The 26,010-nt window shown below is 39.7% G+C and overlaps 1 protein-coding gene across 2 annotated transcripts in view; it reads right to left on the bottom strand.

Annotated features, from left to right (window-relative positions):
* Positions 1 to 3,047: 3,047 nt before the first annotated feature.
* Positions 3,048 to 26,010, bottom strand: part of HACD1 (3-hydroxyacyl-CoA dehydratase 1) — a 29,675-nt gene continuing 6,712 nt past the window's right edge. The window contains exons 2-8 of one of the 2 annotated variants that reach the window (XM_064368396.1): positions 19,833 to 19,950; positions 19,629 to 19,647; positions 19,463 to 19,551; positions 15,019 to 15,140; positions 9,840 to 10,018; positions 5,036 to 5,136; positions 3,048 to 4,283 (exon numbers count right to left, since the gene is read on the bottom strand). In XM_064368396.1, coding sequence (XP_064224466.1) covers positions 5,054 to 5,136; positions 9,840 to 10,018; positions 15,019 to 15,140; positions 19,463 to 19,551; positions 19,629 to 19,647; positions 19,833 to 19,950 — 610 coding nt within the window. In that variant the 3' untranslated portion in view covers positions 3,048 to 4,283; positions 5,036 to 5,053. Of the gene's footprint in view, positions 5,137 to 9,839; positions 10,019 to 15,018; positions 15,141 to 19,462; positions 19,552 to 19,628; positions 19,648 to 19,832; positions 19,951 to 26,010 lie in introns of both variants that reach the window. The other variant, XM_064368395.1, reaches the window with a different exon arrangement.

Here is a 26,010-nt window from a genome sequence, read left to right as displayed (position 1 = left end):
AGTTGCCCTGGCGACACGTGGGGTTTCTCTGCTGGGAATCTCCTGGTCCGTGAGCAACAAATATTCGTCTGAAAGTGTGGCGTCCTCTCGTTCTCTGCGCTTTCACTGGGAGCTAGGAGCCTGAGCTGCTAGTGATCAGCCATCTTGGATCTCTCTCATCAGTTATATGTTTAATCCAAATCTAAATGTATGTGAAAGGAAAGTACCTCTGTGCTTCCCATAGGCATATGAAAAGTATTTTTATTTTATTTTTGAGACAGAGTCTTGCACTGTTGCCAGACGCCAGGCTGGAGTGCAGTGGTGGAATCTCAACTCACTGCAACCTCCACCTCCTGGGTTCAAGCAATTCTTCTGCCTCAGCCTCCCAAGTAGCTGGGACTACAGGCACACGCCACCATGCCCAGCTAATTTTTGTATTTTTTAGTAGAGACGGGGTTTCACCATGTTGGCCAGGATGGTCTCGATCTCCTGACCTCGTGATCCGCCTGCTTCGGCCTCCCAAAGTGCTGGGATTATAGGCGTGAGCCACTGTGCGTGGCCTGAAAAGTATTTTAAATGTTGTCTTTTACAGTTATTTTTTCCTTCAAAGATCTCTTAATGATCTATTGTATCAGTCTCATCATCTATAACTAATATTAACTTTGTTATGAAGTCGTTTTAAGCCAAAATTCTGTCTACTTAGTGGTACCCTAATATGCTTATACATATGTAATTAACAAAGAACCCATCACATCAGATTACCAACACACCATGTTTTGTTAAAGTACAGACAATTATTTTGCAATATGATTTACTAACCAATCTAACCCAGTAATTTTGCCAAAGCTTTACTGTGTAGGGGAGATAAAGGTAAGATATGAGGAAGATGCTAATTCCCTACAACAGGACCTGACAGGCAGTAGGCCTGAGATGCATATTTGTGGGGAGGAAAAGGGATTATTGTAAAATTTAGATCATTTGAATATATCACTAGAAACTATGAGATGGCAGCATAATAATTAGATGCTTAAACATCTAAAGATAAGAAAATAATGCTTCTGAAAATCAACAGATGTCAAGCAACAAAAACTCTTGGGGAAAATGACTTTCCTATATTTTTGGCATGCTTCTTTAAAAGGCTAAAACTATCAAGGATGTTGCTGTATTCATATCAAATTAACATCTTGAAAAATATTTTCTAAAACTCGCATATTGTATAATCTAGCAAGCTATAAAGCTATGAAAATGGAAAACAGAATATAAAGGAATTGTCATCAAGTATAAATGAAAGTTGCTAGTATTGGCCGGGCGCGGTGGCTCATGCCTGCAATCCTAGCACTTTGGGAGGCTGAGGTGGGTGGATCACCTGAGGTCAGGAGTTCAAGACCAGCCTGGCCATCATGGAGAAACCCCATCTTAAAAAAAAAAAAAAAGAAAGAAAAAAAAAGAAAGTTGCTAGTATCAAAATTTCTGGATCTGTGTTTCAAATGCCAAAGTCTACAGGACTGCATTCTAAAGTTATATCTGATACAAACCCTGACTTGCCTATTGAAAGCCCTGGCTTGCCTATTGAAAGTTATGGTGACTTATGGAGAAGCTCAAAAGAAGATGCATTCACAAGAAACAGTATAAACCAAATTCTAAGTCCCCCTGCCCCCAATCATCTGAATGGACTTCCTCCTCAGCTAGGGCTCTTTTGACCTGAGAGACTGGTTCAGGCCATGACAGGAAGTAGGAGTGAGATATGCTTGATTATATACCTTCAGCGTTAACATCGACACAGACTTTGAGTCTGATATGAAACATTTTACGACCATTCTCTCTGATGCCTGTGACCTGGAGGCTTCATGTGCATGATAAAACTTTGGTCCCCACAAACTTCTTTTTTTTCTGGGATGAGGTCTCACTCTGTCACCCAGGCTAGAGTGCAGTGGTGCATTCTCAGCTCGTTGAAACCTCTGCCTCCTAAATTCAAGAAATTCTCCCACCTCAGCCTCCCGAGTAGCTGGGATTACAGGGGTATGCCACCATTCCTGGATAACTTTTGCATTTTTAGTAGAGATGGGGTTTCACTGTGTTGGCCAGTCTGGTCTCAAACTCCTGAGTCTCCACAACCTCTTATCACAACCCAGACATTCCTTTCTGTTGATCTCAGGTCTTTGGATAAACTCAACCAATTGTCAATCAGAACATTTAAAAATCTACTGATAGATAAACTCAAGTTCTTCCTCAAATTAAGCATACCCTGTCTTCCTGTTCTTTGAATTTTAAAAGGACTAATCCACTGGTTCCCTAACCTGCCAGGGTGTGCCTAGACATGCCCAGGCATGTCTTAGCTTATGGCATATACTCCTTTCCTTATTTAGACATGTTATTGCTTTCCTAGCTCTTTAGCAAGCGACTTCCTCCCTCCCTTTGCTCTCCATTGTCTTTACCAATTTAGGATAGTTTTAAGCTCTTAGCCAACTGGGGTTTAGCTTAGACTGTGAGGTCCAGCTCCAGCCAATGGAGACTGGACACATGGTCGAAGCCTCATGCATTAGGGATAAAAAGTCCCCCTCTCCTTTGTTCATGGTGTTCTTGTGGCCAGCAGGTTCACGGGTAAGTAAAATTGCCTTGCTGAGAACTTCTTTGAGTGCTTGTTTTCTTTGCAACTTCTAACTTTTACTTCTAACATCTACCTATAAGCTGGAACCCCCAACCCCCAAAGTTGTCCTCCCTTTCTAGACCAAACCAATGTATTTCTTAAATGTATTTGACTGATGTCTCATGCCTCCCTAAAATGTATAAAACCAACCTGCACCCCAACCACCTTGGGTACATGTTCTCAGGACCTCCTGAGGGCTGTGTCATGGGCTACGGTCATTTATATTTGGCTCAGAATAAATCTCTCCAAATATTTTACAGGGTTTGACTTTTTTTTGTCTACCAAAGTGTAAGGGAATTTCAAATATTTTTTCCTCTTAAAATCAAACTACTATAACCATTTAGAATTGGTTGAATATTGAAGATAAACAAAATCTAAAGTTTAAGTGTACTTTGCATATATTAAAGGATCACAAAATAGGTTAATGGGTTTTCATTTTTATTAAAGTTATTCACAATTCCTACTTCAAGATATTCCACAACATAAGAAAAGGAATATTATAGCTGTGTAGGCAGTACCAGTTGAATTAATGCAAATTTTTGAAATATGATTTAAATATTTTTCACAAGACAGGCATTTAATAAAATAAATATCTGAATTTCTTATACTATGTTACCAAAGGTAAAGACTCCCTGACAGTTTCTTCCATATAAAAATCCAAGACGAAACTGATCAAGTAGAGTAAGAGCAGAATGAATATTAGGACTCTTGAGAACTAGTAACCTAATCCATATTGCTCAATGAAACATTAAACTGCAGAGGAAACATTACAATGTAATGTAATAAAAGAAATAGCACCTTTGAAAAACCAAGTTATAAAGTAAACGTTTGCAACAGTATTCTACCCTACAAATCTCTATGTGAAAAATATCTGTAAAGGAGGTTACCACCACAAAACCAAGTGATTTTTAAAAGTGTAATGTTACATGTTGATTGTTAAATGGAAACAATACAGAACATTTAAAGCCAAAATTAAAACTAGATATCTATTGGGCAAAAAAAAAAGTTCCTTTTCTTTTAAAGTCACATATTTAGTATTTTCTCAAAAACTGGGTAGTAAATCAACATTTCTGAATAAAAGCGGGACTTTTTTAAAGGCCCTACTTACAAATTAAGGCATTAAAGTATCTCTGTTGTATCTTTTTTATTAAATATAAGGACAGGAACTTTATTACAAGACATTTTGCTGTTCAGTGGAATTCAGAATGAGATAAGTCTGTTTTTAGATCATACTCCAAAATGTTTAGTTACCTAAGTACCACAAGTGGATTATCCTAATAATTGTTACAAGATAATTCCACAGTATAGAGAAGATTTTCTCAACCAAAGTTCTGAGTACAGCCTCATCATCATCATCATCACTATTTTTCAGAGACAGGGTCTTGCTCTGTCACCCAGGCTTAAGTGCAGTTGTACCATCATAGCTCACTATAACCTGGAATTCCTGGGCTCAAGTGATCTTCCCACCTCAGCCCCCCAAGTAGCTGGAACTACAGTCATGTGTCACCATGCCTGGTTAATTTTTTTTTTGTATATATGTATTTTTAAGAGATGGGGTCTTGCTGTGTTGCTGGTCTTGAACTCCTGAGCTCAAATGATCCTCCTGCCTCAGCCTTCCAAGGTGCTGCGATTACAGGTGTGAGCCACCACTCCCAGCCTGAATACAACATTGTAATCAGATGTCCTGTTACTTTTTTAACAGTGAGACAAATACTTAAAGCTCTTCCTAACCTCTTAAAATCTTCACAGTTGAAAAGCTTGTCTTTAAGTCGCTAATTTAAATAAAAATAGATTTTTTTAGCAGTATAAATAATTTCAACTGCCTAGAAATATTTCCAAGGAATATTTTCCAACTGTGACATCTACTTGAATGTGTGTGTGTTTACGCTGCTATTTTATCTATATCAAAAGTCTTATTTTAGCAAATTATATCCACGCTTCCAAAAATTGTTATTAATCATAATGCTGCCTTGTTTCCTGAAAAAATAGATTGTGGGTTTAAAAACATCAATACATTATTAACAAGTTGTTAACAAATTTGCATTTACTTTCATTTATAAATATCACATAAATATCACTGGCAGGTATAATAGTAAATCATTAAACTAATTTCTAAATATTGATTTTAAAAGCTTTGAACATGTTTAAAAAAAAATTAGTAAAAGTTTTTTTCCCCCAGGTAATACACCTATTTATTTTCTTAGTAATCAACACCTACCCAAGAGTTACTGATATTTGCACAGTTCTTGTAAAAAATAGATCTGGCATAAGAGGAACACGAATATTGGCAAATACCACGTCTCAAGTTATATTTTAAGAAACCATACAATCCATGATATTTCACAGAGTTGTTTATTCTTGTTATTAAAACTTGGACTCAAGTAATCCCGGTTATTCTGGAAAAAGCACCTTGTTTGCAGGGATCATTTAATCATCCTTTTCTACAATCACCTCTCCATGAAGCACCTTTCTTCTTTGACGTAACATATGAAAATAGAGTTGTGGAAACACTTCATTGAAAAAGAAAACAAAGAAAATGCTTTAAAATCATTTATACTTGAAACCTGTTAAATATGGCAATGTTAGAGAGTAAATACATTCCAGACCACTGCTGTTCCCTGGATATTTACAGAGCTCAGGAGTGTAAGCGTGCAAATGGGTAGGATACAGTGGCTCATGCCTGTAATCCCAGCACTTTGGGAGGCCAAGGTGGGCGCATCACCTGAGGTTGGGAGTTCAAGTCCAGCCTGACTAACATGGAGAAACCCTGTCTCTACTAAAAATACAAAAAATCAGCTGGGCATGGTGGTGCATGCCTGTAATCCCAGCTACTCGGGAGGCTGAGGTAGGAGAATCACTTGAACCTGGGAGGTGGAGGTTGCGGTAAGCCAAGATCGCACCATTGCACTCCAGTCTGGGCAACAAGAGCGAAACTCTGACTCAAATAAAAAAGAGTGCAAATGGAGGCTACATACCACATGCCTGAATATTATAATGCTGTTTAACTGTTGGGGTTTGTTTTTATTTTTGCTTTTTTTTTTTTTGAGACAGAGTCTTGCTCTATTGCCCAGGCTAGAGTGCAGTGGCATGATGTCAGCTCACTGCAACCTCTGCTTCTGGTTTCAAGAGATTCTCCTGCCTCAACCTCCTGAGTAGCTGGGATTACAGGCACATGCTACCACGCCCGGCTAATTTTTGTATTTTTAGTAGAGATGGAGTTTCACCATGTTGGTCAGGCGGGTCTTGAACTCCTGGCCTCAAGTGATCTGCCTGCCTTGGCCTCCCAAAGTGCTGGGATTACAGGCATGAGCCACTGCACCTGGCCTACTTTTGCTTGTTTTTTTAACAAACAAATACGTTTTTAAAAAATACCTTCATAATGACATGGAAGACCATGTTTGAATTTAGAATTCTGAACTCTCTGGAATGCTGTGTCAGAACATTCCAGCACAGGGAAAACTGGTCCACCCAACTTCCTCTTTTCCATTCTCTTGGCTCTATCCTGTGCTGCAAGAGGTCTCCTGCACATGTGTGTAGAGACCCTGGTGCATACATCTAAGCTTCATCCATACTGCTCACAAATAACTACCCCCTCAGCTATCCTATTTACTTAGGGGTGCATATACTGATACATGGTTAACCCTCAGGACAGTGGATCAAGGAAGAAGCCTAGTTAGGGCCCAGATGCATGCTCATTGCCATCTGGATACCAAATTCCATGGTCTCAGGGGTGGCCGAGTGCGGTGGCTCATGTCTGCAATCCCAGCACTTTGGGAGGCCAAGGCGGGCAGATCATGAGGTCAGGAGATTGAGACCACCCTGGCTAACACAGTGAAACCCCGCCTCTACTAAAAATACAAAAAATTAGCCGGGCATGGTGAAACGCACCTGTAGTCCCAGCTACTCAGGAGGCTGAGGCAGGAGAATTGCTTGAACCTGGGAGGTGGATGTTGCAGTGAGCCAAGATCAACCACTGCAATCCAGCCTGGGGGACAGAGCAAGACTCTATCTCAAAAAAAACAAGGTAGTGGGGTGCTGTGTGGAGTGACAGTGAGGGGCTACAACAAGGTCTTCTAAATGGGACCTAAAGCAGAAGCTCTTCCTGGCTGGGTATAAGGGTATTTAGTCTATTACATAATAAACACATGAATATATATGTTATTAGGTCAGTTGGACAAATTGTTATCTGCTCAAATTTGAAGAATATTTTGAACCAATTTGAACAAGTGTTTCAAACTACAGTATAAATGTTGGTGGATAAACAAATTAATATCAGCTATAAGCAATACCAGTGTAAAAATATTTCTGAATGTAATGATGAGAATAATCAAACCGATGAACCTTATCACGAAACAAGCTTTGAATATCCTGCTTAGGCAACTTTGGGTAAAAATTCCTTTGTAGAACCTAGCTCAAACAGAGCCAAAATGCACAATAGGTTTTATTTCTTTTTATTTAAGTACTTCCTAACTTCAGAAAGGTAACCATTATATTATATATACCTAGGGGCCTAAATTTATTCAGGTCATAATTACTTAAACTCACTGACCAATTATTTTAAATACTTTCATAAAAGTCTGAGTAGCTGAACAGAAGGTATGGGCTTGAGTTCAAACCCTGGCTTTATTCACCATATTCACCAGCTAGTGATTTTTTTTTTTTTTTTTGAGATGGAGTCTCACGCTTGTCACTGAGGCTGGAGTGCAGTGGCACACTCTCGGCTCACTGCAACCTCTGCTTCCCCAGTTTAAGTTATTCTCCTGCATCAGCCTCCCAAGTAGCTGGGACTACAGGTGCCCACTACCACATCTGGCTAATTTTTGTATTTGTAGTGGAGACAGGGTTTCACCATGTTGGCCAGGCGGGTCTCGAACTCCTGACCTCAAGTGATCCACCCACCTTGGCTTCCCAAAGTGCTGGGATTACAGGTGTGAGCCACCATGCCTGGCCGCCAGCCAGTGATTTTTAAGCAACTCACTTAACCTCTTTCATCTTAATGTAAATGAGAAATTATACTGCTACTTTTGAGTACTAAGTACTCAAAAAGTACTTTTAATTAGCAAAGGATTTAATAAGCGAAGAAAAATTAATTGATCTACTACTAACATCAAGAATGCAGGGGGAGGAGGGAATTAAAAAAAAAAGAATGCAGTGAAAAACATGTCCCAGGCCAAGTGATGTTCTGGCCAGTGGGACTCAGCAGCTGGCAGCATGGTGAACTGGGAAGCTGCTACTTGTACAGGCCAGGGTCTACATCTCCCAGGACACCTGTAAAAGGTGCTTCAGGTCCTCTGTTTCCATGGAGATGCCTCAAAGGCTATGAGGAAGAGAATAACCCACTGCTTGAATCTGTAACTGTCAGACACCTAAGCAAACTCTGGTTCTGCTCAAGGCATGCTACCATTAGCCACTGGGAAAAGTGAGGGATGTGAACCAATAGAGTAGGCTTCCCCTCCTTAGCTCTCTTGAACTGGCCCGGGTAGAAAATCAGATACAGAATCAGGTTGAAATGGTAGAAGATGAGGGGAAAACACATCTTTCACCACTAAGTTAATTCTGACTTTGGGAAAGATGCAAGTTAAAGGCATTGGCCGGGGGCGGTGGCTCACACCTGTAATCCCAGCACTTTGGGAGGCCAAGGTGGGCACATCCCTTGAGGTCAGGAGTTTGAGACCAGCCTGGCCAATATGGTGAAACCTCATCTCTACTAAAAATACAAGAATTCGGTGGGCATTGTGGCAGGTGCCTGTAATCCCATGAACCCAGGAGGCGGAGATTGCAGTAAGCCGGGATCACACCACTGCCCTCCAGCCTGGGCAAAAGAACAAGACTCGGTCTCAAAAAGACAAAAGTTGGATACCTCAAGAGGCTAGCCAAGTTTTATGTTCATCCCCTTCTTTAGATGAAACAGTTTATGTCACATCAGTGCAGATTTTAGAGCTATCAATATTTGACCTAAAAATATATCACTGTTAGCCTTTTTTTTTTTTTTTTTGACAGAGTTTCACTCTTATGGCCCAGGTTGGAATGTAATGGTGCTATCTCAGCTCACTGCAACCTCTGACTCTTGGGTTCAAGTGATTCTTCTGCTTCAGCCTCCTGAGTAACTGGGATTACCAGCACCCACTACCATGCCCAGCTAGTTTTTGTATTTTTAGTAGAGATGGAGTTTTGCCATGTTGGTCAGGCTGGTCTCAAACTCCTGACCTCAGGTGATCCACCTGCCTTAGCCTCCCAAAGTGCTGGGATTACAGGAGTGAGCCACTAAGCCTGGCCTCACTATTAGCACTTAAATGGAGTAAAGCCTCACCAATTCATCATAACTACTGAAAGGTGATGAGAAATTTAGTGAAGAGGCTGAGTTATTCAAAATCCTTTAAGAAAAGTGGCTTTAAAAAAAAAAAAAAAAAAGTGGCTTTATTGTTTTCAAGTACACAGAGCAACACAAATAAGACTCAAACCTACTCCTAGATGATTTTTCCAAGTATTTGCTTAATGAATAGATAGAAATGATCTGAAATTTTCTTGGATAGATTGTTTATACTCAGACATACAATTCTAAATGCTTGTAAGAAGTGCACTAATGCTTTAAATATGATTTATTTGTATCTTTCTTTTAAAAAATCACACTAAGCTGATGTTTAAATGATTTTGAGACAGCAGTCATCCATGCATTAATTTACTTGCCTTATTTATTTATTTATTTATTTATTTATTTTTTGAGACGGAGTCTCGCTCTGTTGCCCAGGCTGGAGTTCAGTGGCATGATCTTAGCTCACTACAACCTCCGCCTCCCAGCTTCAAGTGATTCTCCTACTTCAGCCTCCTGAATAGCTGGGATTACAGGCTTGTGCCACCACGCCTGGCTAATTTTTGTATTTTTAGTAGAGACGGTGTTTCACCAAGTTGGTCAGGCTGGTCTCGAACTCCTGACCTCAAGTGATCTGCCCATCTCAGCCCCCTAAAGTGCCAGAATTACGGGTGTGAGCCACTGCACCTGGCCTACTTGCCTTTATTCTCATAGCTAGTGAAATGTCTTCTGCCTCACTCTCCCTTCCATTTTCCAAAATTATCAGTAAATATGGGATTAAACTGAAGTTTCAATGTATTTGTAAGCAATTATTTCTAATTATTTCCCCTTGCTTATTATGCTCTCCTTCCAAAAATTTCCACATTCTATGTCAAATCAAAGTATTAACAAGTATATACTTACACGGTATATATGAGACCATAGTTATAAGAAGAAAATAATAGTAGTCAAAAGAGACATTGTATTTGTTAGGAAGTCTTATTGAAAACATTCCCGTTTTCTTCACATATGGCAAGGCAGCATATATTGTAAGAAGTTCACCAGCAACTCCGACAGGATATAAGATGATAAAAAAATTGTATCTGGAGAAAGAAAAACTTCAGAGAATTATTTTTCTACAATAGTTATTAGACTTTACATTGCAGATCTATTGCTACTACTAAATTTAAACTTCAAAATTTTCTTTTCTTTACAATAACCTCACATAAAGTTAATATTTCTACTTTAATCATTTGCTTATTAATTATCAACTTTCTTTCCTAATAACAGTTTCCTCTTTAAAAGGCAAGGTCTTTGTAATAAAACAGTATCAACTAATTTTAGAGTACCAAAATAATTTTATACATTACAAAATGTATATGTAGTTTTATTTGTTTTTGTTTTGCGACAGAGTTCGCTCTTGTCACCAAGGCTGGAGTGCAGTGGCGCAATCTTGGTTCACTGCAACCTCTACTTTCTGGTTTCAAGCAGTTCTCCTGCCTCAGTCTCCCAAGTAGCTGGGATTACAGGCATGCACCACCATGCCCAACTCATTTTTGTATTTTTAGTAGAGATGGAGTTTGACCATGTTGGCCAGGCTAATCTCGAACTCCTGACTTCAGGTGATCCGCCTGCCTCGGCCTCCCAAAGTGCTGGGATTACAGACGTAAGCCACAGCACCTGGCCTCTGTAGTTTAAAAAAGTGTAGTGTAATGGTAACTTCTTTGGTTCATAGAATCACAAATGACTGCTTTTGTCCCTGGCAGCTAATAATTTACTGATCAAATGCTGCATTTAAAAAGACCAGTGATTATCCTAAATTTTATATCTAAACCTTGAAATTACCAAGGTAGTTATTTTTAAGAGGCATTTGGAAAAGTCTTTGTGGTTACTAATGAGAAGCAATTATTGCAGAAAACTGATAATATCACCTAGAGCATGAGTAGCTACTAATAAGTATATTATATTGTTTAAAACTGCTCCCGTAACAAAACAAGTTGACAAGTTACTTCTTGAATTCCCACATTAAAGGAGTAGTTAGCTTGTTTAAAATAGAGCTCAGAAAGTTCAGCTCTAAATCCAAAGTCACCATGTGTTCATTCGGTCTGTGGCAAGGTCTGCAACACACAGGAAGCCAGGCATCATGTATACTTTTAATTAGGAAACACTCTGTGTCCTACTGGCTGGTCTCCAGTAAGAGGGGCCTAAAGGATCCAAGATGACAACATTTCTTCATTAAAGAAAATCATGGCCGGGTGCGGTGGTTCATGCCTGTAATCCCAGCACTTTGGAAGGCCGAGGAGGCTGGATCACGAGGTCAGAAGTTCAAGACCAGCCTAGCCAAGATGGTGAAACCCCATCTCTCATAAAAATACAAAAATTAGCCGGATGCGGTCGCAGGTGCCTGTAATCCCAACCACTCAGGAGGCTGAGGCAGGAGAATCGCTTGAACCCAGAGGTTGGAGGTTGCAGTGAGCTGAGATTCCACCATTGCACTCCAATCTGGGTAACAGAGGAAGACTCCATCTCAAAAAAAGAAAATCATTTTTCTCCAAGTTGTTCACAATGTAACAGTTACCACAGAAAATTAAGGTCAAAAGGCCAGAGTGCAAGACCAGCCTGGACAACATAGTGAGACTCGGTCTCTACCAAAAAAAAAAAAAAAAAAAAAAATTAGCCAAGCACAGTGCTGCTTGCCTGTAGCCCCAGCTACTCGGGAGGCTGAGGCAGGAGGATTGCTTGAGCCCAGGAGGTCAAGGGGGCAGTGAGCCAAGACCACACCTCTGTACTCCAGTCTGGGTGATACCACGAGACCCTGTCTCAAAAAAATTAAATTTAATTTAAAAAAGAAAAATGTTTTTAATTTAAAACCAAAGGTCAACATTTTGATGGAAAAAGAAATCAAATTAATCTGTATTTTATTTAATCAGTTTGTTGGCATTAAGAAATACCAATGAAGAAAAGTCAAAGTTGTCAGTATTGAAGAAGATTGGAGACAAATTAAAAGCACCTTATTCCTGTATGTCAGGGATATGCGAAGATAAAAGATGGGGAGGAGGGCAGAATTATTTGCCAAAACAGATGAGCTGTTCAAGAAAGAAGAATGATTCCTTCACTGTATCTGTTTATCCCTTCCTGGCCTTGAAGAAACTCCCTGCTTTCTTACTAGTCTGGTGTAGTTTTTTTGTGTATCATTTAAATCAATCCTTTCCTATACCTCAATTTTTTAAATCACATAACTGGACATTTTACATACCTGTCTCAATAAAATATCCAAACTGATTAAGTTGTAATTTTTACTTTATGTGGCTTTCAAATGATTTTTTTGGCAGAATTGTTCTTTAACAGAAGAAAAAATTATCACTCCTACAATAAGCTAGTTGAAAGTCTTAAAGGCAGTGAAAATTTCTAATGAAATGGGAACAAATTATATAATTTATATGACTATACTTGCACTTCAAAAACATTGCATGTCACTAACTAAGTTCTGAAGGCAGTGTGGGAGATTTAACTATGGATAGAACACATTAAAAAAAAAAGATACAATGCGTCTTTGAAGGTTCCCAATTACTGTCTAAAATTGTTTTGAAGGGAGTGCATTTTCTAAATCAAAATGGAAATCAATATGAAAAACATAACTTACTATACAATTACCTATTCTGAGGACTTTTCCAAGAACACTTGTAACACATAAATAGAATCAAAGTATATTCAAACTGTAGCAATAGGCCAAACTACTTATAAGAAAGACACCACTTCTAAAGTGAAGTTTTATTTGAGAACAACAGCTTCAACATCTGAACATAAATACAAATATTATTTTACGTTACTTAATGGGATTGGGAAATATATTTAGATGGCTGGGATTTTTTGAGACCTTTTTGACATGAAACAATTATGATTAGTATCCACTGATGATATATTATGCAAAACATGATTTCAAAGCCAAAACATTGTATAACTTGTTTAACATTAAGGCAATGGAAAAACGCTTTGTTTTTTTGAGACAGAGTCTCACTCTGTAGCCCAGGCTGGAGTGCAGTGGCATGATCTCAGCTCACTGCAACCTCTGCCTCCTGGTTCAAGCAGTTCTGCTGCCTCAGCCTCCCAAGTAGCTGAGATTACAGGCACATGCGACTAATTTTTGTATTTTTTAGTAGAGATGGGGTTTCACCACGTTGGCCAGGCTGGTCTCAAATTCCTGACCCAAAGTGATCCGCCCGCCTCAGCTGCCCAAAGTGTTGGAATTACAGGCATGAGCCACCACACCGGGCCGGCAATGGATAAGCAGTTTCTAAAAAGGAAACTTCAACATACGATGGAAGAGTTTTTAACTTTTCCAGACACTCAAGACATGCAAATGCATTGCAAAATGCAGACACACAAAGCCATCAAGAGTAACGTGCTTGACCTCAGGAAAATGTGCAGTGTACATTCCACTATCTTCTTCAGATAAATTTTGTAAATTCAGCACATGAAAAGAGACTTTATCATGAGTTAGTATTTTGAAAGGTGCCAGAGGTCCAGAACATTGTCACGCAAAATGATATTCATGTGTTCTAGGATTAGAGTCCAGCTACATTCAAAACTTCCAACCTTTTAAAAAGCCCAGTCACTAAAGGTAAATACGTTTTCAGGTACAGTAAGATTAAAACCAAACAAATCCATATAAATGGTAGTGCAACCTTCTTATGACAGAAAGGATACTTAAGCTCAAATTACAATTTTAAAGTATTTCATCATATGCAAAGTGGTATGCCACAAGTGCCTAAAAAAGAACTAGAGAACATTAAAAAGTCTAAACTAATAAGTAACACAGCCAGGTGCGGTGGCTCACACCTGTAATCCTAGTATTTAGGGAGACTGAGTTGGGTGAATCACTTGAGCTCAGGAGTTCGAGACCAGCCTGGGCAGCATGGTGAAACCCCATCTCTACAAAAAATACAAAAATTAGCTGAGTGTGGTGGCCTGTGCCTGTACTCCCAGCTGCTTGGGAGGCTGAGGCAGGAGAATTGCTTGAGCCCAGGCAGTGGATATTGAAGTGAGTCAAGATAGTGCCACTGCACTCCAGCCAGGGTGACAGAATGAGACCCTGTCTCAAAAAAAATACATAAAACACAATTCACAGTGATTATCCTTGGGTAAAGAGAGTAAAAGTATTTAAAAGTAGTTTTCCTTCTTTTAGGTTTATATATTCTCATTTATTAGATTCAAACGTGTAATACATGAGATTAAAAAGGAGCAATTGACCAGGCATGGTGGCTCACACCTATAATCCCAGCATTAATCACCACCTGACATATCACATATATATTCGTTTGTTTGTCTTCATCCTAAGACAGAGAATTTGTTTTGTTTATACCTGCATCTCAGGCATGCAGTAGGCACATACCATTTGTCATTGTTACTGCTACTATAAGTACAATATAAAGAATAGAATGAACAAACCTGTACTGATTTGTGATTTGTTCTCCACAGAGCAGTTTTGCTTTTATAATAACTTTCTAAAATATCACTTGCTCAAAGAATTCCAACTTCAAAAGGAACAGATATCTTTTGCTTTAAAAACTGTTGCTTTAAAAAATTTATATTTGAAGCCCTTCAAATACAAACTTTGTCCACATTCCAAATAATACAATTTTAAGTAAGTGTGACTTTTAAAAATATCTCTGCAACTTAAAGAAAAAAGCCAGTTGTATTGTATAAATGACATACACTGGCTGCTAGACTGACTATTAAAATAATTTACATCACAGACAAAAAACAGTATTTTTGGCACTGCGTATTTAAGCTAATTCCAAAAATGTATATTGTGCATTCACAAAAAAATGAATGACCAATTCTGACATTAAGGATACGACAATAATTTGTCTTGCATTGATTTCACTCAAAATATACATTAATATGATTCCTCTCTGATCATTAAGCTTTTAGAATACAAATCGTAACTTGTATAGTTATTAGTTATACCAGCTAATATCTAAAGCAACAGCATTCTGGCATCGTCGGGCTGAAACACAAATTTTAATTCTCTGGTGTTAGCGCCGCACACAAAATCAGCATGCACAGAACAGTGAGAAACTAAACTGCAAGACATCGCCACCTGGCCCATTTAATGAAGTATGGCAAGTGATCAAGAAGGCTGAATGTGTAGAAGGAATAGCGAGTGATCTCTGTCACCGTCCACGCGACCAGAAAAAGCACCACACTCTCCTCATTCTGGATCTGCAGAATTACAGAGAAATCCACAGTGTCGTTCAACCTTGAACTTCTTTTTCAATGAAGGTACTTTCTTTACTTATGTATTGCCTTTTATTTAGAATGGAATGCCAGGGTTAGACAAATGCAATACAGAAAACTTAATGCAGTCACCATTAACGTTATTAATTATGAACGTGGAACTTAAATATGTCCTGTGCATAGGAATAGTTGACTATCGACTGGTTTTTCTTTCCTCGTCCTTCACTTCAGGCAATAACGCTATCACCTGAGCACAAAGTTACCCTGATGAAACCTAAATGAGAACAATCTGACCTTCCTAATTCTATTAATCATTGAATCACACCTGTTCTACTTACTCTAAGACCGACGCTTGAATTGCTCACTCATGTTTGCCCCTTTTACCACTATTTTAATTTAGAGTTTTATCATCTCTCATTTGGACTACTGTAACTGTCTCCTAAATGGTCTTTCCTCTCTTTATTCTTCTCATGAATGCAAGTTTTCTTTTAAAAAATAAGTCAAAGAAGCAAATCAATAAAAAACAAATTGGAATCAGCTAAGTGCTGTGATTTAAAAGTTTCATGGGTCCCACACTACTTAACAGAATAAAAGGATGATCCCTAATACCTGAGCACCATATTCAAAGCTCTTTATAATCCTTGCTTGGAAATCTCTCTAACTTCATCGACAATTACTCAACCCTCCTACCTACTTCTCTGTCTGGTGACACTAGATTATGTTATTTCCAGAATGTGCTCCGAACTTGTGCAATTACACATGCTGTTCCCTCTCATTAGAATGTTACTCTCTTATTCTATAACAAATCAGTTCTCATCTTTCAAGATTCAACTAAAACATCTCACCCTCTAGAAAACTGTCCCCAACCCTCTTGTCTCGCCCTGAGCAGTTATTTGCTCACCACTCTTTTTTTTTTTTTTTTTTTTTGAGACAGTCTTGCTCTTCACCCAGACTGGCATGCAGTGGCTCGATCTTGGCTCATTGCAACCTCCACCTCCCAGGTCAAGAGATTCTCGTGCCTCAGCCTCCCTAGTAGCTGGGATTACGCACCTGGCTAATTTTTATATTTTTAGTAGAGACAGGGTTTCACCGTGTTGGCCAAGCTGGCCTCGAACTCCTGATCTCAAGTAATCCACCTGCCTCGGCCTCCCAAAGTGCTGGGATTACAGGCATGAGCCACCATGCCCGGCCCACCACCCTCCCTCTACTGCACTTTGTTCATATCTGTATTGTGGCATTGGCCAATCTGTACTAAAAGTTGTCTGGCTCACTCTTTTACATGTCAGCACTCACCATCTATATCACTCCTTAAGGGGAGCCTTCTTCCACTCCCTATGTCAGACTAAGTCCCCAGGTATAGGGCAAAGCATATCAGGTTCTAGCTTCAAAACAATTAACACTTACATAATTAAATATTTGTTTAGCTTCCCTCCCAACTATAGGCTCCATCAGGTGAGAAGCATGTTTGTATTATCAACAGCCATATCCCAGCACACTGTCGGGCACAGACGAGGTACACAATTAGCATCTGTGTGTGATTCGACGTCAGGTGTCCCCCACTTCCAAACAGCCAGTACCCTTGACAGCTGGGATTGCCTTGTTCTTTTTCTTTTTCTTTTTCTTTTTTTTTTTTTTAGACAGAGTCTTGCTCTGTCACTCAGGCTGGAGTGCAGTGATGTGATCTGGGCTCCTTGCAACCTCCACCTCCTGGGTTCAAGTGATTGTCCTGCCTCAGCCTCCCCAGTAGCTGGGACTATGGGTGCATACCACCACACCTAGCTAATTTTTATATTTTTAGTAGAGACAGGGTTTCATCATGTTGGTCAGGCTGGTCTCAAACTCCTGACCTCAAGTGATCTGCCTGGCTCAGCCTCCCAAAGTGCTGGGTTACAGGTGTGAGCCACTGTGCCTGGCTTACCTTATCCATTTCTTTAAATTTAGAAATTTGTTGGGGGGGAGTCGGGGGGACAGCGGGGGGTGGGGAGTTAGGGAGAGATAGCATGGGGAGAAATGCCACATATAGGTGAAGGGGAGGAAGGCAGCAAATCACACTGCCACGTATGCACCTATGCAACAATCTTGCATGTTTTTCACATGTACCCCAAAACCTAAAATGCAATAAAAAAAATTGCACAGCACCAGGTGTACAGAATGCATTCAGTAATATTTGTTGAGTTAATTAAGGAGTGCTGAATAGGTACCAGTGGGAAACTACTGTCAGCGAAAAATAAATAGGAACATTAAGGCAGAGATTCTCTGGAGGATAAACGGGGCAGATGGGTCCTGTTTTCTTTTTGGAACTTGCCATTCTCAAGCCTGCCTTTACCTCCTTCCCTCTAGTGTCAAGTTAAGGTTTCTTTCTTCTCCTTCATTCTTCAGACTCGCTGTGGTCCTAACTCAGCTATCATATTCCCTCACTGCCTGGAGGAGTCTCTCTTCTAGTCTGTTAACGCTGCCCTTCTGCTTTTAAACTAGTAGGCAAAGTTAATTAAGTTTGCTGCTTCCGCACTGCTGTCTGCACTATCTGCGTGGCTGGTTAGGGAACAAGTAAATCAGGCAACTCGAGTGAAAGATACTAGTCAAGAGGGCTAAAGTATAAAGGGCAGGAGGTCAGTGAGCTGTCCCCACACAGACAGGAGGCCGGTGAAGCTAAGAGGAGCAGAGAAGACGTCAGGTGTCAGTCCCCAAGCATCTGAGATAAGAAAGGCATCTGAGAAATGGAAAGGAGGCCAGAGATCTGTCCTCAAGTAAACAGGAGGCTCTAAAGGCTGTCAAGAAGGTCAGAAGAACTGACATGGGAAATGTTTCTGTCATGAGGTTTTTTTGTTTGTTTTTGTTTTTGAGGCAGAGTCTCTCTGTCACCCAGGCTGCAGTGCAGTAGTGCGATCTTGGCTCACTGCACCTTCCCCGTCCCAGGTTCAAGCGATTCTCCTGCCTCAGCCTCCCGAGTTGCTGAGACTACAGGCGCCCACCACCATGCCCGGCTAATTTTTATATTTTTAGATAGAGACAGGGTTTCACCATGTTGGCCAGGCTGGTCTCAAACTCTTGACCTCAGGTGATTTACCTACCTTGGCCTCCCAAAGTGATGAGATTACAGGCATGAGCCGCCTCACCCAGCCTGTCATGGGTTTAAAATGCCCAATATCTTGACATAGCAGCATAGTGTCTATCTCATCTAAAAGGTTTGAATCATTAATCAGATTCAGTAATTAGGTCTATCTCTTGTCATGCTTTAATAAAAATTGTTTATTTTTCTTTAAGTTCATTAGCACTTTTTTGAAAATTATTTTTTACTGGTTATTAAAATTGCATATATTTATGGTGTACAACATGATGTTTTGAAACATGTACACATTGTGAAATTGCTAAATCAAGCTAATGAACCTACGTATTATCTTATATACTTATGGTAAGACCACTATTCTCTTAGCAGTGTTCACATATACAATACATTGCTATTAACTATAGTCACTATGTTGCATAATAGATCTCTTGAACTTAATTCCTCCTAACTAAAATTTTTATCCTTTGACCCCTTCTAACTTTTAGTCTTTTCCATTTGTTCAGATCTATAGAACTGCATTTGCTTTTTATGTCTGTTGCTATAATACTTAATGCTAAATGAGAAATAATTTTTGTTTTTTTCTGAGATGGAATCTCACTCTGTTGCCCAGACTGGAGTGCAGTGGCAACATCTCAGCTCACTGCAACCTCCACTTCCCGGGTTCAAGCGATTCTCATGCCTCAGCCTCCCAAGTAGCTGGGATTACAGGCACCTGCCACCACGCTCAGCTAATTTTTGTATTTTTAGTAGGGATGGGGTTTCGCCATGTTGGCCAGGCTGTTCTCAAACTCCTGACCTCAGGTGATCCACCCACCTTGGCCTCCCAAAGTGCTGGGATTACAGGCATGAGCCACTGTGCCTGGCTAAAAATAATAAATTTTATACTGACAACTTAAATTACATACCCAAAGAGGACAACTTGGATTGAAACAAAAAAACTTCTATAGAAAATAACAGTTTTTGCCTGTTATTTGACAGATTCTGAATACTAATTTCAAAAACTGGAACATATCAAAGGAGAATCTATTACAGATAGAAGATGCCAATATTTGGTTTTGCTTGTGTTTGGAAGTCATTCTGCTAAGGCACTAAATCAATGCACAATACTTAAAATTCAAACCCAACTCCTTTTTGTACAATAGTTCCACTTCCTCAAATATATAAATGTCCATATTTTAGATTTCTGTTAATGGAACGCTTTCCTCCAGGCTCAAGTAGACAACATGTTTGCATCACTTACTGGTTTTATACTGTGAGTAATGAGCCACACCATAAAGATTCTTGAACTCACTTGGACCCCAGTCACAAGCACAGAAGTAGGTATAATTCCTTAAAAAGAAAAACAAGTCAGCTGTTGCCCTAAAGGCAATTTATAATAAAAGTATAAAATTAAAGCAAAAACTCACCAATTAAACAGTGAATTATCTGTAAGCAAATAAAAAAAACCATGATGTCAGTAATAGAAAACATTAAGCAAACCGCTGTCAGCATTGGTATTAAGCAAATCCATAGGTGGCATGTGACCAGCAAGATCATACTGATTTTGCACAACAAAAAAATGTTCACATAAATATCACAGTACTAGAAACACAGCGTGATGGAAAACTTACCTCAAGCAAGGCAAATGTCTGGAAAAATTTAAGGGTCTTCTGAATACTTTTATATAAACCTCTGTGTGTTCCTTTTTCCATATAAAAGCGTACCATGGCAATAGCTAGAACCAACCACCTAGAAAAAACAAAAGTATTTTATAAAGTTCTTTCAAACTAACACTGATTTATGTGTTTACAGCAGCATTATTCAAAATAGTGAAAAGGTGAAAGCAACCCAAGTGTCTATCAGTGACTGAATGGATACATGAAATGGGGTCTATACAGACAATGAAATATTAGCCTTAAAAGGGAAAGCAATTCTGGCCGGGCACGGTGGCTCACACCTGTAATCCCAGCACTTTGCGAGGCTGAGGTGGAGGGATCACAAGGTCAGGAGCTCGAGACCAGCCTGACCAACACGGTGAAACTGCGTCTCTACTAAAAATTTAAAAATTAGCCAGGCGTGGTGATGCACATCTGTAATCCCAGCTACTCAGGAGGCTGAGGCAGGAGAATCACTTGAACCTGGGTGGTGGAGGTTGCAGTAAGCCGAGATCACACTATTGCACTCCAACCTGGGTGACAGAGTGAGACTCCATCTCAAAAACAAACAAAAAAAAAAAAAAAAAAGGGAAAGAAATTCTGACATACCATGCAGCATGGATAAATCTTGAAGACCTCAGGCGATGTGAAATAAGCTAGGTAAAAAGGACTAATGCTGTATGATCTTTTCTTTGTTTAAAAAAAAATTTTCTTTTGCACAATGTGTTGCTGTCATCTTTAACAAATAAGAAGTATTTATTGATTGACTGATTGATTGATTGAGACAAGGTCTCACACTGTCACCCAGGCTGGAGTGCAGTGGCACGATCTTGGCTCACTGCTGCCTTGACGTCCGCGGCTCAAGCGATCCTCCCATCTCAGCCTTCCCTATAGCTGGGACTACAGGCATTCGCCATCACATCCAACTAATTTTTGTATCTTTTTTGTAGATACGGAGTTTTGCCATGTTGCCTAGACTGGTTTCAAACTCCTGGACTCAAGTGATCCGTCCACCTCAGCCTCCCAAAGTGCTATGTTTACTTGGTGTGAGCCACCATGCCCGGCCTGTATGATTTAGTTGATATGAGATATACCTAGGGTAGTCAAATTCACAGAGACAGAAAGTTGGATAGTGGTGGCTAGGGGCTGGGGACAGAGAGGGCAGTGAGGAGTTAGTTTTCACTGGGTGCAGAGTTTCAGTTTCGTAAGATGAAAAGTTATAGAGACAGAAGGAAGTAATTGTTACATAAAAATGTGAATGTACTTGATGTCACTGAACTGTACACTTAAAAAAGTTTAAGATGGGCCAGGCGCAGTGGCTCCTGGCTATAATCCCAGTACTTTGGGAGGCTAAGGCGGGCAGATCGCCTGAGGCCAGGAGTTCGAGGCCAGGAGTTCAAGGCCAGTCTGGCCAACACAGTGAAGCCCTGTCTGTATTAAAAATACAAAAATTAGCTGGGTGTGGTGGCACATGCCTGCAGTCCCAGCTACTCGGGAGGCAGGAGAATCGCTCCAACCCAGGAGGCGGAGGTTGCAGTGAGCCAAGATCACACCACTGCACTCCAGCCTGGGTGACAAAATGACACTCCATCTTGAAAAAATAAATAAAATTTAAAAAAATATATATATATATAAAATAAAATAATAAGAAGGCTGAGATGGTAAATGTTATGGGTGTTTTACTATAATTTTTAAAAAATACCAACTAAACTTCCTGAAAAGAAATTTTATAGTAATTTTTATAGTAATACGTATGTTCTATTATACTCTCAGTTCATTATTGTTTTTAAAAATTCCACAGGAAAAAAAATGACAAAATGACTTTTTTTGTTTTTCATTTTTTTTAAGGCAGGATCTTACTCTGTTATCCACGCTGGAGTGCAGTGGCGTAATCATAGCTCACTGCAGCCTCGAACTTCTGGGCTCAAGACTCAGGCAATCCTCTCGCTTTAATTGTAATTTATCCTTTAATTTTTTGTAGAGTCCAAGGCTTACTATGTTGCCCAGGCTGTTCTTGAATTTCTGGTTTCAAGTGATCCTCCTGCCTCAGCCTCCCAAAGTGCTGGGATTATAGGCGTAAGCCACCACACCTGACCACAAATGGTATTTTAACATTGACTCTCTAAGAGAAGGCAAAGAACATATATAAGACCAACTACATAGAAAACAATGTCCAGGATGTATTTGGCTTCAGCAAATAAACTGACAGACTGAAGAAATTAGCTTTATGTACCAAAAACAAGATCAAAAAGCATCTAATAATTACTATAGTGGTATCTTGGAGTAAAAAGCTGTCAACGCTCTGTGTGTGTATAAACATGTATTTTACACAAGTACATAGTATATAATTACATGTAGACACAATAAATATATATAAGTAGAAATCTTTATAAGAGTCATCAATTAGGCCAGGCACGGTAGCTCACGCCTGTAATCTTAGCACTTTGGGAGGCAGAGGCAGGTGGGTGGATCACCTGAGGTCAGGAGTTTGAGACCAGACTGGCCAACATGATGAAAACCCATCTCTACCAAAAATGCAAAAATTAGCCAGGTGTGGTGGTGGGCACCTGTAGTCCCAGCTACTTGGGAGGCTGAGGCAGGAGAATCATTTGAACCCAGGAGGCGGAGGTTGCAGTGAGCTGAGATGGTACCACTGCACTCCAGCCTGGGTGACAGAGCAAGACTCTGTCTTTTAAAAAAAAGAAGAAGAAGAAGAAGAAAAAGCAGCCTGGGAAACATGGCAAGATCCTGTCTCTACAACAACAACAACAAAAATGTAGAGGCATGGTGGCACGTGCCTGTGTTTCCTGCGACTTGGAAGGCTGAGGTGGGAGGATCACTTGAGCACAGGGGTCTGGTTGCAGTAAGCCATGTTTGTGCCACAGTAGTCCAGCCTGTGCAACAGAGACCCTGTCTCAAAAGAAAAAAAGAGAGGTAAGAAAAAAAGAAAAAAATGCTATATGCCGTCGCTTTTAAACTTACATTTGCATATTAAATATAGCTTATGTTCTGTGAATTAATGGTATTTTAAATATAAGCTAGAGTTGTGGAGACCAACGTTTTCATTCTACTTGTTACTCTTCCTAAAGTGACCAATGAGAAGTTACTTTTTTTTCCGGTTTCCCTTGCAATTACAAAAGCACGTTTAAGAAACTTGCCTCATCTGCAGCTTTATAAAAGCTCTAAAAACTCACCCAAGGAAATGAGGAGCTACCCTACTCTTTCAGATAGTCTCCAAAGAGTCTAGTAAGTGGATTTATAAAACATAAAATTATCATGCAGTTTTAACTTTTTTAACCAAACAGTACTCATAGAGTGGACAAATGGCTTGAAAAGATTCCTGCAAAGAATCTACTAACTGAATATGATGAAAACACATGCTCAAGAGAATAATAAGACGGCAGAATGACACTTCTATTCCTAGAACATAATAAGGTAAAAGCAATGACTTGCTTATCAGATTGGCAAGAAGTCAAGTAAATATCTGCAACGACCACAAGGACCTTTGAAATGCAGACATATTCGTGATAATAACAATGGCAATAGTAAGTGTACTGTCAGAGTGCTTTCTATGTCCCAGACACTGTTTTCAATGCGTAACATATTAACCTCAAATCCCCACAATAACCCTATGAGGCAAGGGTCTTCTGTTATCCTATTTCACTACTGAGGCAATAGACAGAGAGGGCCACAAAGCCACCACTAAGCTCAGGGTATATGCTCTTAAGCCACTATGCTCTATCGGTCTGGCTCGAAGTGTATATACTATGCCCTAAGATACTAGCTAATCATAGCAATTCATATTTACATTATAAATATATTTTTAAAGTTACATGGAGAGTCTATGCTCAAATATTTTAATTGATAGTAGCATACTATCCAAAAAGTTTGAAGGCTATCTTCCAGAGACATTCAGTTACTTACCCCGAATCTTAGAGTAAGTTAATGATTGAGTCTGAAATAGAACCTCTGCAGTCTCTAGATCCCCTAGTCCAGACTCCTTTCCATTCTGCCCCAGCTTCACTGTGGCTGTAACTGATGGATTCATCTCATGTGAGAGCCAACCCTGAATTCAGTGCTGGACTGATCCTACAGCACTATTTTTCAATCATCCTTTATGTACCTTCTATAACTAAACTTCATTATCTTCACTTCCAAGTCCCCATATTTCTTCTACTAAGAAAACAAAAAGTTTATTAAGATATTTTCATGCACATTTTCTATACGCTTGTCTTTTTTAGGTAAACCCAAATCAGATGTCCACAAAAGATAAGTCTGAGATGCAATTATTAATGTACCAGTCAAAGGAGTCATTTGAATGGGACTTTTTTACATTTTTGAACAGCATTGTTAAAAAATCCATGCATTAATATTATAACAAGTTCTACTGTTGTTCCATAGGTGGCAGTATTGTACCACCTAGTATAGTATAATGAGCATGCCACTCACTAAACTGTGGGAAATAAAAGAAATTGTCACGCTCAGGGGTTTGAAAGGACCATCTCCAACCATCTATTCTAACCTCTTGTCTGTTTTTCTATAAATAAGTCCAGGAGTCAACTGAATCAGGGTTCACTTCCTAAACCCTCCATCACAAGGGGTAACAAAGTCTCTCTAAGGGCCCTATATTGAACTACTTCTGAACTTTGTTCATCTACCAGTTTAGTAACTATAATAAAACAAACAAAATATCTCAAAAGGAATTGGAATTTCTGCAATTAGAATATGTGTGTGTGTGTGTGTGTGTGTGTGTGTGTGTATGTATGTGTGTATTTTTTTTTTTTTTGAGACAGATTCTAGCTCTGTCCCCAAGGCTGGAGTGCAGTGGTGTGCCCATGGCTCATGGCAGCCTTGAGCTCCCAGGCCTCAGCAATCTTCCCACCTCAGCCTCCCAAGTAGCTGGGACCACAGGGGTGTACCACCACACCTGGCTCATTATTGTTCTTGCTGTTGTGGGGTTTTCTTTGGCAGAGGTGGGGTCTCCCTATGTTGCCCAGGCTAATCTTGAACTCCTGGACTCAAGCCATCTGTCTGCCTCAGTCTCCCAAAATAATGGGATTACAGGTGTAAGTCACTGCACCTGGCCAGACTCTTCTGTGATGCTAGCAGTTACTGATGATATTGCCTAGATCCATTATCTCAATAGTTACTGAAAAACAATATTCTAACTTGCTGTTTCTTTTGTTTACCATTTTTAGCCATTTGAAGGCTTGTACCAAAGATAGTCAACTTTCATATACACTCCATACTTTCTTTTTTGTTTGTTTGTTTTTGTTTTTGAGATGGAGTCTCGATCTCTTGCCCAGTCTGATGTGATCTCGGCTCACTGCAACCTAAACCTCCCAGGTTCAAGTGATTCTCATGCCTCAACCTCCCAAGTGGCTGAGATTATAGGTGCCCGCCACCACACCCAGCTAATTTTTTTATATTTAGGAGAGACAGAGTTTCACCATTTTGGTCAGGCTGGTCTTGAACTCCTGACCTTAAGTGATCTGCCTGCCTCGCTCAGCCTCCCAAAGTGCTGAGATTACAGGTGTGAGCTACCACATGTGGCCCATGCTTTTATATATTGCTCATTGACACCTCTAAGCTGCCTTTTCTAGATAAAAGTTATACTTTTGTTTAGCAGCCAACATGTGAGTACTTCAACTGATTGTATACTGGCACTCATGCCAATAACGAGTCAAGCTGAAAAATTCATAAAAGAAAAAAAGGCTGAGAAACTGAGTTTCACAAAGATTAAGACACCTGCTCTTTGAAAGGCACTGTTAAGAGAATAAAAAGTCAAGCCAAAACTGGAAGAAAATATTTGCAAATCACATATCTGCTAAATAACTTGTATCCAGATTGTATAAGGAAATTTCAAAACTCAAGAATAGGAAATCAAACAGCCCATTAAAGAAAAAAAAAATGGGCAAAAGATTTGAACAGACACTACCCAAGAAGTATACGACTGCCAAGTGAAGCACGTGAAAAGATACTCAGTATTACTAGTTACTAGGGAAACAAAATCAAAATCCCAATGAGAGAACGCAATATGCTTATCAGAATGTCTAAAATTACAGTGAATGACCACACCAAGGGTTGGCGAGGATGTGCACCAATGGGAAGTCCCATTCATTGCCAGTGGGAAGATAAAAGCACACAACCACTT

The sequence above is a fragment of the Aotus nancymaae genome, unplaced genomic scaffold, assembly GCF_030222135.1.
Source record: "Aotus nancymaae isolate 86718 unplaced genomic scaffold, 86718_ANA_hifiasm-v0.15.2.pri h1tg000077l, whole genome shotgun sequence".
NCBI classification, from domain to species: domain Eukaryota; kingdom Metazoa; phylum Chordata; class Mammalia; order Primates; family Aotidae; genus Aotus; species Aotus nancymaae.
This window is presented reverse-complemented; position numbering and strand designations above follow the sequence as displayed.